The sequence below is a fragment of the Elgaria multicarinata genome, chromosome 11, assembly GCF_023053635.1.
Source record: "Elgaria multicarinata webbii isolate HBS135686 ecotype San Diego chromosome 11, rElgMul1.1.pri, whole genome shotgun sequence".
NCBI classification, from domain to species: domain Eukaryota; kingdom Metazoa; phylum Chordata; class Lepidosauria; order Squamata; family Anguidae; genus Elgaria; species Elgaria multicarinata.
In genome coordinates this window covers 44,587,032-44,599,056 of record NC_086181.1, presented here as the reverse complement: position 1 = coordinate 44,599,056, position 12,025 = coordinate 44,587,032, and the positions used below count along the sequence as shown (strand labels likewise).

Genomic DNA, 12,025 nt, shown 5'->3' with positions numbered 1-12,025 from the left:
TCCATACCAGTGAATAAAAACCAGCTGCTGCTTCATCCGGCAACGAGTAATTCCTAAAGAATGACAGTAGAACATTGCAATTGTAGTTTCTTCTGAATATATATAGGATTGTGCTCTAGCTTCCTTTTCTACAGTGGATGGAACATAGGGCTATAATTGTAATAGTCCCTGCCTTCAGGCTTACAATTTACTATCTTGTTTAATCGATTATGTGTTAAGACACCTCGAGTCTTTTTGGGTGAGAAGCAACATGCAAATGCTTCAGAAAACAAATAAATTGGGAGAGAGCTTCCTCCATAAGGGATGGGGTATACATAATATAACGTTATATAATATACGTAATATAACCTGGCTTGGGGCCAGGTTATCTGAAGGAACGCCTCCCATATGTACCTGCCCGGACCCTAAGGTCATCCTCAGAGGTCCTTCTCCATGAGCCCCTGCCAAAGGAAGTGAGGCAGGTGGCTACCAGGAGGAGCAGGGCCTTCTCTGCTGTGGCATCCCGGCTGTGGAATGAGCTCCCTAAGGAGGTTCACTTGGCACCTACATTATATGCTTTTAGATGCCAGGTGAAGACCTTTTTATTCTCCCAGCATTTTAACAGTCTATAAATAAATTTTAACTTGGTGTTTTAAATTTGTAATTTTGCATTGCTGCTGTTTTTATTTGGTTGAGCTTTTATATTGTATTTTATATTATGGTTTTATACTGTTGTTTTATACTTTGAATGTTTTTAATTCTTGTGAACCGCCCTGAGAGCTCCGGCTATTGGGCAGTATAGAAATGTAATAAATAAATAAATAAATAGTTTTGACCCCTGCCTTTTGGAGTGAGTAGGAGCAACCCAGGCAAAGATACCTTCCTGTTGTAGGAAACAGGGTTTAAATTAGCTGCAAGTGACAACCCAAGGTCAGTGCTATTCTCTTATGGAATCAGTCAAAAATTTCAAAGACACCCATGAAAAAGTATTAAGGTATACTTACTACACAAAAATGCAGAAACACCTCTAAAATTCATCATTTCCTTTTATTAATCAAATAAGTACTATTAACAATAACCAGCAGGTAACGATAGGTCTCGCACTGCTGGCTACACGAAAACTGTTCATTGCACTATGACAGATTCCATCCAGTGTATATGGAAGTCAATTTTCCACATAGCAAGATTGTGTAAGGGGAGTTAAGATTTTGATGCAAGAACAAAAAGAGAAGAAAAAAGCAACAGACACAGAAGGGAAGTTGTGTAAACATTACTAACGTCGAGGTCATACGACTTTTGCGCGTTGAAGAAAGAATGTGGGTCCGCAAGGGTGGAATAAAGAGGATCAGGCTGTACGTTTGCAACATTGGCTAAAAACACAGGATCTAACATAGCCATTAATTTAATGACAGATTAACACTGGTTATCCTTGAGGTTTTAGATCAGCCTTCCTCAACCTGGGGTGCTCCAGATGTGTTGGACCAGAATTCTGGGAGATGCAGTCCAACACATCTGGAGCACCCCAGGTTGAGGAAGGCTGTTTTAGACAGATTCCCTCCTACAACGTGAAAGATACAGCGGCCCTTGGTAGAATAAATGTGCCATTCCCCACTCTTTGATTCTTCTCTTTCGTAAGATCTGTGAATCATGTAGAGCCATCAGGTCAGCACATTGCTAGCCTTCAAGTTTATTTATTAAAAAAAATATCTATGCACTAAAACTAACAGAATGCTTGTCTACAGCACCAAGTCAGGTCTAGCGTAGGCTACGTTTGTTGACGTTCCCAGCCTTGCTAACCATCCACAAAGTCCTCTTTAATAGGAGTGCAGCCAGAGAAGAAGCCGCTGGTGCTGTTCAAGATTCGCTTCCTCCTCTTCTTCACGGCTGGCTGTGGGTTCTCGCCAGCCCCCAAGTTATCCAGGGCAAAGAACGAGGTTGCGTTGTTCTTGGGAGGCACATTCTCTTGCTCAGTTTCCTCCAGGACCTAAGTTGTTGTGAAACGAGGCATTAGTCACATAGGCTGAGCGACAATGCGCACGCAGACACCTCTGCACAGCGACTTTATCAGAAGCGGGAGGGACAGTGGCGAGGGACATCTGTCAGGGAGGCTTTAGGGTGGATTTCTGCATTGAGCAGGGGGTTGGACTCGATGGCCTTGTAGGCCCCTTCCAACTCTCGATTCTATGATTCCCCACGAGCATCCGAAACCGAAATAAGCCTTGAGTCTAAAGGAGGGGCCATGAGTAAGGTTGCTTCCTAAATATCCAATTGTGCCTGTCTCAGGACTATGCATGGCAATTAGATCTTGCAGAATTTAAGATTGGAAGGAAATGCCAAATGGCCGCAAGGCAGGCAGAATCAAGGAATTCAGGAGCGCAAAAAATCAGCCCGTGGAGGGGGCATCGGTTGGTACATTTGCACATTGTTGCCATGACATCAGCTCAGAAGTATTTCTTTGCAGGTGTCAAGCTGGTGTTGAACGATGAACTGCGTAGGTGGCAGAGTACACCATTTTATTTCAGCCTTTTTCAGAAATTAGGGGACTGGAAGTGACCATTTACCAAATAGTGACACGTGTGTGTGTGTGTAAAACCATGTGGAATGAATGTATTGTATTTCTCCACAGGAAGTGCTACACATTCATCTCTTCTCCCCATGAATGTTATTTCAAAGACACGCGTTGTGGATAAAGTCAGAGCCACTTGGCTAGTTTACCAAGTTGCTATTCACACACCACCCTGCCTATTGTCAGCTACCATTGGGTAAACGGCTGACTCTACTCACCCATTTGTTACCCCCGTACCCAAGACAGGTGACTGTGATTCTCAACAACCGCCCCACACGAGCCCCGGCCCCAATCCCTCCCCTCCCTCAAAGCTAAACCAGAACCCGCTATTTCGGCTCCGCCTGCATTTCTGCGGTCCCTCATACCTTCCTGGTAGGAGTGATAGCTGGAGGCTCAAAGAAAGTGTCTCCTCCGGTCACCAGAGTGGGATCTTCAAGATTGAAAGCGCTCTCCTTGAGGCTTCCCATTTGCTCATCAAGGAGTGTCCCCTCCTAAGGGGGGAAAGGCAGGGTGTACGTTCAGCCTGGATTGTGCTTGCTTGACCCAATCCAATTCATGGCAGCTGCGCCAACATTTATTTTACTCGTTCCCACACACGTATTCCGCCCACTCAACCTAGTCCAGGGGGCAGTTGATAAAACTGTAAGTATGAACAGTAAAACTGTCTTTCGCTCCTGCCAACCTGCCCTGTTCACTGAGGTCATCAGAGGGCATGGTCCTAGGGCTTCCACGTGGACCTCTGGCCACACTGAAGTCCACCAAGAGAAGGGCCTTTCGTGTGGTGGCCCCTTCTCTTCAGTTTCCTGCCCTTGGAGGTCAGGCAGGTGCTAACACTATGTTGCTTCCGGCACCTCCTGAAAACAACTCTTTTCAAGGAAGCATTCCTCACCTGACCCACCTTATTGGTTCTTCCTTTTAAATTGATCAATTTTAATTTGCTGTTTTAATTTTTTTTAAAAAAACCCAAAATAAAACTTTTTACTGTTTTATTCCTTGGGTCACCGCTCCGGAATCTATTCCAGATATGGAGTGGTATATAAATATTGTAAATAATATAATAAATAAAACCCAGTCGTCAAATAGATTAAAAACCCCACCATCGCACAAACTAAACAAACAAATAAAACAAGTGAAGCCATACAAGATGGGGCACTAGAGTCCTGGCACACACAGCATTCTCAGTGGCTGTCCCGTGACACCCCAAATGCCCTTCCCCCAGAGTCTGGCCAAAGGCACCACAACTATGAAGAAGTGCTGAAGAAACTCTCTTTGGGCTGGACTTGCCCCAGGTGGGGGACTTAAGGCGTGCCATGATTTTACCTGATTTAATTTTCAAACTAAATCAGATTCAAAGAGGACATGCCTAAAGGCCCAAACTCCAATCAGGGCAAGTCTCGATTAATAGTCTCTGATAACCTCTTGTTTGGATTACTGCATTGCGTTATACGTGGGGCTGCCTTTGAAAACGGTCCGGAAACTTCAGCTAGTACAAAACAGGGCAGCCCATTTAATAACAGGGACTGACCGGCGAGACATCACGCCAGTCCTTTTACAACTTCATTGGCTGCCAGTCCAGGTCCAGGCCCAATTCAAAGTGCTGGTATTAACATTCAAAGCCCTAAACGGTTTGGGGACAGGTTATTTGAAGCACGCCTCCTCCCATATGTACCTGCCCGGACCTTAAGATCATCTACAGGGCCCCTCTCCGTGAGCCCCTGCCAAAGGAAGTGAGGCAGGTGGCTACTAGGAGCAGGGCCTTCTCCGCTGGGGCACCCCGGTTGTGGAATGAGCTCCCAGAGAGGTCCGCCTGGCGCCTACACTGTACTCCTTTTGTCGCCAGCTGAAGACCTTTTTATTCTCAGTATTTTAACACTTAATTTTAACTTAAATTTAATTTTTTCTGTTCTAACTCTGTATTTTAATCTTATATCAATTTCTGCTGCATGGTTTTATCCTGGTTGTGCTTTTTATACTGTATTTTGTATTTGTGTTTTTAGACTGTTGGTTGTTTTATTATGGTTTTAATTTCTGTGAACTGCCCAGAGAGCTTCGGCTATTGGGCGGTGTAAAAATGTGATAAAATAAATAGATAAATAAATAAACAGTCTATCTCAAAGAGAGTTCATCTACAACAGCCTTCCTCAACCTGGAGCGCTCCAGATGTGTTGGACTACAACTCCCAGAATGCCCCAGCCAGCAGAGCTGGCTGGGGCACTCTGGGAGGTGCAGTCCAACACATCTGGAGCGCCCCAGGTTGAGGAAGGCTGATCTACAACCTTCGGAGATATAGGATACTCCCAAACACAGAATTGGAAGGAGAAGAATTGGTAAAACTTGCAGAAGTCAGGTCACAGCAGGCAACTGCTATGCCCTGCTGAGAGGAGTGAGCAGAGCAAGAAAACCCAGGTGACAAATATGGATGAGGGAAAGAACGCTTGCAGAAACATGAGGGGTCCTGCCGCTTTCTCATCCACGTACACGGGCAACACGATTTAAAACATGTAACTGTTCTAAAAAGAACACAGACGGCAGAAAAGACGTTCCTTTATCATCCCCACGCCGCCTCCTGCAACACACACGTACCATCCTACAACACAGGTTTGCTCCCTCGGTTCAAGACTTTTGATTTAATCCTATGCAAATAGGCGGCGGCGTCCAATCAATCCATTGGACTAATCTGATTAATCAGCTAAGATTTCTTTAAAGCTCATTTCAACAACGGCGTCCCTCAGAAGGAGGCAGGGCGTCAATCTGGAGTTCTACCAGCTCAGAGCCTTTGGGTAGAACCTTCTGCCGGTTTTCTCTGGTACCTTTGTAACTCCTGCAAAGGACCTTACTTGGGGGTGGGGGTGGGGGGAGGGAGGCGCTCCCCTTAATTCAATTGATCGTGCCAACTGGAAGAGGGACAGGCAGGCTGTTCCAGGTCGCCTGCTACCCTGCAGAGGAGAAGAGGAAAAGGCGCACTGCCGGGAGCCACTCACCAAGATGTAGTTGTCCCGGTTTCGACACTTCTCAGACTCACAGCGACAGTCCTCCGAGCAGGCCAATTTTTGCTTCCGGCAGCCACACTGCTTGTTCCCACAGCGGCCTTTGCAGGTGCACTATGAAAGGAGAGCTCCATGAGAAGACCAAAGGGGGAGGGGAGAGAACCCTACAAAGAGGAGCAGGAGTGCTGTGCACCATCAGCATGGATTACCTGCACCGTCTGTTCGCTTCTAGGACTCAACCAATAAATACCACAGAATGAAGATCTGGAGCTATCTGGCACAGAACTGGGTTTACACACAAACCCAAGAGTCAGGAAAGCGATGGCGCTGGAGACAAATCCAAGACCATCTCTGAGGACCGAATTCTCCAAAGGGCAAGTGCAACTGGGCCTGGGTTCTTCCCAACTGCCGGAGCCGATTATCCTGCAGGGGCCCATCAAGGCCTTCAGGTTACGAACACACCTTGCTCAGTCTCCATTGAACCTTTCGTATTTTCCCACTTAATCCTGGCAATCCAGGGAGTCGCGCCAGAAGGGGAGGGGGATTTGCAGGAGAAGTCCATTCGAGATGCTCAGATGAATTTGGTCTGTATTTTATGTTGGAATTTCCCAACGTAAATTACAGTGATGATCAATGAGAGGCTTTTCAAATTAAGGAGATTAGGCAAACTCATGAAGCAGGAGATCAATGGCTATCTGCCTTGATAGATACCTAGAACCTCCATGTCCAGGAGCAGTCTAGCTCTGAACACCACTTGCTGGGGGAGGGGGCAAAGGCAGAAGAGGACTGCTGCCTTCATGCCCTACTTGGGAGCTCTCACAGGCATCTGACTAAGCCCTGATGGAAACGGGATACTGAAACCAGGCACACTTTGGCCTGGTCCAAAGCCATGCCTGCATGGCTCCTGCTGAGCAGATTTCAGGGAGGGAGCTTTATGGAATGCCAGTTGCTTCCCCACTGCAATCGTACCCCCAAAATGTTCTTCTTGATTCCTTTGGCGGTTCTGCCCGGCACCCATTCAGCGTCTTCCGTTTCTCCTCCCGACTCATCCGATTCAGACGACGGGTCGTCCATCTCAGAGGCAGGCCTCGCTGTTGTTTGCCTGCGGGGCTTTGGCTGAAGACGGAAAATAAATGTAGGAAGGGAAGCCACAGGAATTTACGGGGTTTGCACTTTTAGGGCAATTAGTCCAGCCTCACAAGGTGGGGAATGCAGACAGAGAGAAGGGCGCAGCTTACTCAAGGCCAAAAACATGAACAATCATAGAATCATAGAATAGTAGAGTTGGAAAGGGCCTCTTACGGCCATTGAGTCCAACCCCCTGCTCAATGCAGGAATCCACCCTAAAGCATCCCTGACAGAGGGTTGTCCAGCTGCCTCTTGAAGGCCTCTAGTGTGGGAGAGCCCACAACCTCCCTAGGGAACTGATTCCATTGTTGTACTGCTCTAACAGTCAGGAAGTTTTTCCTGATGTCCAGCTGGAATCTGGCTTCCTGTCACTTGAGCCCATTATTCCGTGTCCTGCACTCTGGGAGGATCGAGAAGAGATCCTGGCCCTCCTCTGTGTGACAACCTTTCAAGTATTTGAAGAGCGCTATCATGTCTCCCCTCCATCTTCTCTTCTCCAGGCTAAACATGCCCAGTTCTTTCAGTCTCTCTTCATAGGGCTTTGTTTCCAGACCCCTGATCATCCTGGTTGCCCTCCTCTGAACACGCTCCAGCTTGTCTATGTCCTTCTTGAATTGTGGAGCCCAGAACTGGACGCAATACTCTAGATGAGGCCTAACCAGGGCCGAATAGAGAGGAACCAGTACCTCACGCGATTTGGAAGCTATACTTCTATTAATGCAGCCCAAAATAGCATTGGCCTTTCTTGCAGCCATAGCGCAAGTTGGGAATTTTAATCCACATCTGCCAGGTCTGAATCTCCTTATATATGCCTGCCCGAGACCTTAGATCTGTTGGAGGAGCCCTTCTCTGCATCCCACCAATGCAACATATACGTTATGATGGGACAAGGGAGAGGGCTTTCTCTGTGGTGGCCCCCCAACTGTGGAATGCCCTCCCCTTGGAGGCCCGATTGGCGCCAACATTGATTGCATTTCGACGCCAAGTAACAACATGGCTTTTTAACAAAGCCTTTGATGGTTAAACTCACTGGCACATTGTTTTAACTGTATCTATTGCTTTTCAATTATATATTGTTTTAACTTGGATCATGGTTTAATTTGTTTTTAACTGTGTATATTTATTGTTTTATACTGTATGTTTTTATCTGTACAATATTTGTACAGCGGGACAGAAATATTTTAAATAAATAAATAAATAATCCAGCTCTCTAGCAACGTAAAACCTCCCCAGCTTAGGCGAGCATTTCGCGAACAGGGATCAGCATTCTTTACATGTCATAAGACCACTCATGATGTGAAGTGTTTTATTCGACTTTAGGTTTGGGTCAATGGGGTGGTCTAACCATGCAAGCCACGACCCGCCCCACAGAACACGCACCTTGGGTGGAACGTAATCGAAGGGAGAGTCCGGGGTATCTGTGGGTGCCGGCTGAACGTCGCGGATCTTCTGGCCACTGGCAGCTTGAAGAATCCTCAGTTTCTGGCAGGGAGGAAGACGGACCATGAGCTGCGCACCACGACAGGAGCCACGCGCCTGCTCCCCTGAGAAGGGCAGCCACCCTCGGGCCTTACCTGTTTGACGGCTTCAAGTTCTTCACAGAGCTCTTGGTTCTTCTCAAAGACCTCCTTCGTCTTTGCCAGCTCTTCATCCTGCTCGCAGAAGAGGAGTCGAGTGTCATTAAGTTTTGAGACAGAGGAATCCCAGGGGCCAGGTTGCCCATGCATCCAGGATTCCTGCAATACCTGGGCCCTAGGTATGCAATGTGAGTGTACGCTATCCCAGATCTGGACTCTTTTTTTTCTGGCCTCAAGTCCCAGTGCTTGGAGGTTACCAATTTGTTGTGGTTTTTTAACATAATTTTTATTTTCTAAACTTTCAAACAATACAAACAATACACTCCATAATACACAATAATGCATACTAAACAATTTAATAAACATATATTTTAACTTAATTTCATTTAATCTAATCATTGATTAATATTAACGTGCTCCCCCACCCCCAGGGTCTTATTCTAATTTCCAAAGTCTCATTACTTCCTCTGGAGGTGTTTTCCCTCTCCCCTTTAATAATACAAAATCTAAAAACTGTTTCCATATTTCTTCAAAATCATTCGTTTTTATCATTCCTCTTCTAACTCTCATATTGCATGTTAATTTATCATTAATAGCAATATCCCATATTTCTTTATACCACTCTTCTATATCAGCCTTCCTCAACCTGGGGCGCTCCAGATGTGTTGGACTGCATCTCCCAGAATTGTAGTATTGTAATTGTAATTCTGGGAGTTGTAGTCCAACATATCTGGAGCGCCCCAGGTTGAGGAAGGCTGTTCTATATGATAAAACCCTTGACCCTCCAGTGCCTGGATATCATTAATCTTGCAGCTGTTAACAAATTCGTTATCAATTCTTTTGTCTCTCGATTACAATTCAGTTCTCCACACACTGATAACAATGCCATAGTTGGCGTCTCTTCTATCTCCATTCCTATAATTTCTTTGATCTCATTAAACACCATTTCCCATAATTTTTGTACAAATTCACATTCCCACCACATATGTAGATACGATCCTTTCTCTTGACAACCTCTCCAGCATAATGCTGAGTTCGTCTTATTTATTATATTTAATTTCACTGGGGTTAGGTGGAGGTTACCAATTTGTGACCCATAGGCTGCACCTGTTGCTTCAAGGGAAATTATGCGGGAACACGACTCCGGGTCTGGTAATTTCCCAACAACCTGTTGTGGCGTTCACCCCACAAGTCAGTCCCCAAATGTATGTCTGCAGTTTGTAAGTCTGGGGTGAGTTTAGAATGTGGGCCTGAGGGGGCAGAGTGAGAATGCCTGGGGAGGGTGAGGAGGGATATATAAGGGGAGGACTGAGGGGATTGTGGGGGACTTTTTAGATCCTCTTAGAGCAGCCTTCCTCAACCTGGGGCGCTCCAGATGTGTTGGACTGCATCTCCCAGAATGCCAATTCTGGGAGTTGTAGTCCAACATGTCTGGAGCACCCCAGGTTGAGGAAGGCTGTCTTAGAGTCTTCAGTGCTCTCTGTGTTTAGAGTACTTAAGTTCTGGGAAATCTGAGGTTCAGGGTAGAGAGTGGTGACTTTGGAGTGTGGTGTGCACGTAGTTGATGTATATTAATCAATACTGATAATAAAGAAAGTTCAAGAGTGATTGTGTGAGAAAAAGGAAAGCGTGTATGTGAATGAGGGAAAGGATTGGATGAAAGGTTTCAAAAAGGTTTTAAAGGTTTTATTTGAAACAAAGCTTGTGAACGTTTTAAAATAAATTTCAATTATTTTGTTTTTAACTACCACAAAAATCCCACGTGTCTGTTTGGCATTTATCATCTGAAGTTTACACATTTAGCACCCGCTCTGACAATCATTCACCTCAGCACATATAACTCACAGTGTTTTATTTTATATATTGAAATCCTTCTCCATTTTAAACCCCTTTCTCCACATAGTTTGGAGGAAGGTGGTTTTTATCCCTCGCCTCAGGCGTATCAAGCGGTGGGGCTTGGCTTGAGCAGGGAGTAGCCGCGGCCGGGCCTGGTGTTCAGAGCCTGTGTCGTGGCACCTGTTCTCCCCCATTCCTCTCTATCCTACCCTAATTCCACCTTCCCTCTGAAAAATAGGGATCGAAGTCCAGCTTCCCAACTGGTTGACTTGTTACCTCCTCCCCCAGAAAGCCAAGCAGTCTTCTCCAAAGAGGAATCATTAGCATACAAAAGCCTGCCCTTTGCTCTTTTAGGACAGGCTCCCTCCCACTGGAATGGAGGGTGGGGTGGGGTGGGTGGGCAGGTTATGCTGAAATCCAGCGGCAGGACCCAGCACACTTTAAGATGCCCAGCTGCTTTTTACCTGGAACTTGAGGCGTTCGAAGAGTTGCTGCTCCCGTTCCGAAATGGAGGTCTCGAGCCTCTTCTCTGCTTCTTCTTTATGCTGAATCTGGCTGAGTAGATAGAGAACCTAAAAAGGGGGAAAGGAAGAGACAACACGGTAGAGCTGACGAAGTTTGGAGAGAGGAGATTGTACTGGGCGGGCATAGGAAATATTTACCCAATAAATGAACACAAGCAGTGCTCCTCCGTCTCCCCCACCCCGACAGCTCCATACAGCTGAACTTCATCAGCAAGTCAGCAAAAGAGACATCCAACAGCACTTCTTGAAGAGACTCTGGATTTAAGATAGGGGACTTCTTTACAGCACTATTGTCTTTACTAGGGACAGAGGCGGCAACTTCAATATATCTTCCGGCGGTTTTCGTTCACCTCTGTCTTCCTCCCCTTGCCAAGTTTTAGATTGTCACCTCCGTGGGACAGGAACCTCGTTGTTATGCATACTGATGACACTAGATAAACAATTCCTGGTCAGGCCAGTTTAGGACGCAGGATACTGGGCTCCGTTGGAATCAGACCCAGAACGAAAAACGGGAACAAGACTTTAGCATCAGCCTCCGATCGCTTATCTTCAAGGGCAGCCCTTAAGTAGCTTGCGTGGCAACGGACCAAACCTCAGGTTGGCTAAGCCACAAACAGGAGCCACAAAGCCTGAAGCAGGCACAGAGACTCACAGCGTCTTATTAAGAAGGCTGCAGTTGAGAGAAACCTCTTGGTTCCCACGCCCAGCTATTACTACGGAGATCTAAGCAACAACGGATCCAGAAACATCCCAAGTCTACAGACCTGCCAAAGGCAGCTGAACCAACTTTCGGGGCTGCAAACTTGCACAGCTATGGAGAACTGCATGCAAGTTGTCTAAAAGGGCAACGCCAATGAGTTCAGAGCTCCTTCTAACAGCAGGAGATTGCGCCAAGCTGTGGTTTGTGGGCACAGACAAAAGCTAGCCAGGGGAAGTTAAAAGTGCCACCAACCGGCTCCGAAGGGTAAGGGTTGTGGCCGTTGGTTCCACCAAGCGCAGCCTTCCTCAACCTGGGGCGCTCCAGATGTGTTGGACTACAACTCCCAGAATACCCCAGCCAGCTGGCTGGGGCATTCTGGGAGTTGTAGTCCAACACATCTGGAGCGCCCCAGGTTGAGGAAGGCTGACCAAGCGGCTTTTCAAGACACTGCAGCTTTCAACGGCAGGTAAATTACCTTCTCTTGATGTTCTTGCTCCAACTGGACCAGCCGGCTCTCGTGCTCCGCGCCCGTTTCAGCGGCCGCTTTCCGCTCTTCCAGGAGCATTTTATGCATGCCAGCACAGGTGGATTTGCTCTGCTGAAGGCGGTTCTCCAGTTTCCCACCCTCTACTTTGGAGGAGACCAGCTTCAAACAAACAAACAAACTCAATGAAGGGTGATATTTAAAAAAAAAAAGTTCCGCCAAAGAATTTGCATTTTGCCCACGG

The 12,025-nt window shown here is 46.6% G+C and overlaps 1 protein-coding gene across 1 annotated transcript in view; it reads right to left on the bottom strand.

Moving 5' to 3' along the window:
• Nucleotides 1–1,617: 1,617 nt before the first annotated feature.
• KIF4A (kinesin family member 4A) overlaps nt 1,618–12,025 on the bottom strand; it is a 31,857-nt gene continuing 21,449 nt past the window's right edge. The window contains exons 23-30 of the mRNA XM_063138409.1: nt 11,773–11,943; nt 10,538–10,645; nt 8,235–8,312; nt 8,041–8,142; nt 6,502–6,648; nt 5,527–5,646; nt 2,911–3,036; nt 1,618–1,963 (exon numbers count right to left, since the gene is read on the bottom strand). Of these exons, the coding sequence (XP_062994479.1) occupies nt 1,772–1,963; nt 2,911–3,036; nt 5,527–5,646; nt 6,502–6,648; nt 8,041–8,142; nt 8,235–8,312; nt 10,538–10,645; nt 11,773–11,943 (1,044 nt within the window). The 3' untranslated portion in view covers nt 1,618–1,771. The remainder of the gene's footprint in view (nt 1,964–2,910; nt 3,037–5,526; nt 5,647–6,501; nt 6,649–8,040; nt 8,143–8,234; nt 8,313–10,537; nt 10,646–11,772; nt 11,944–12,025) is intronic.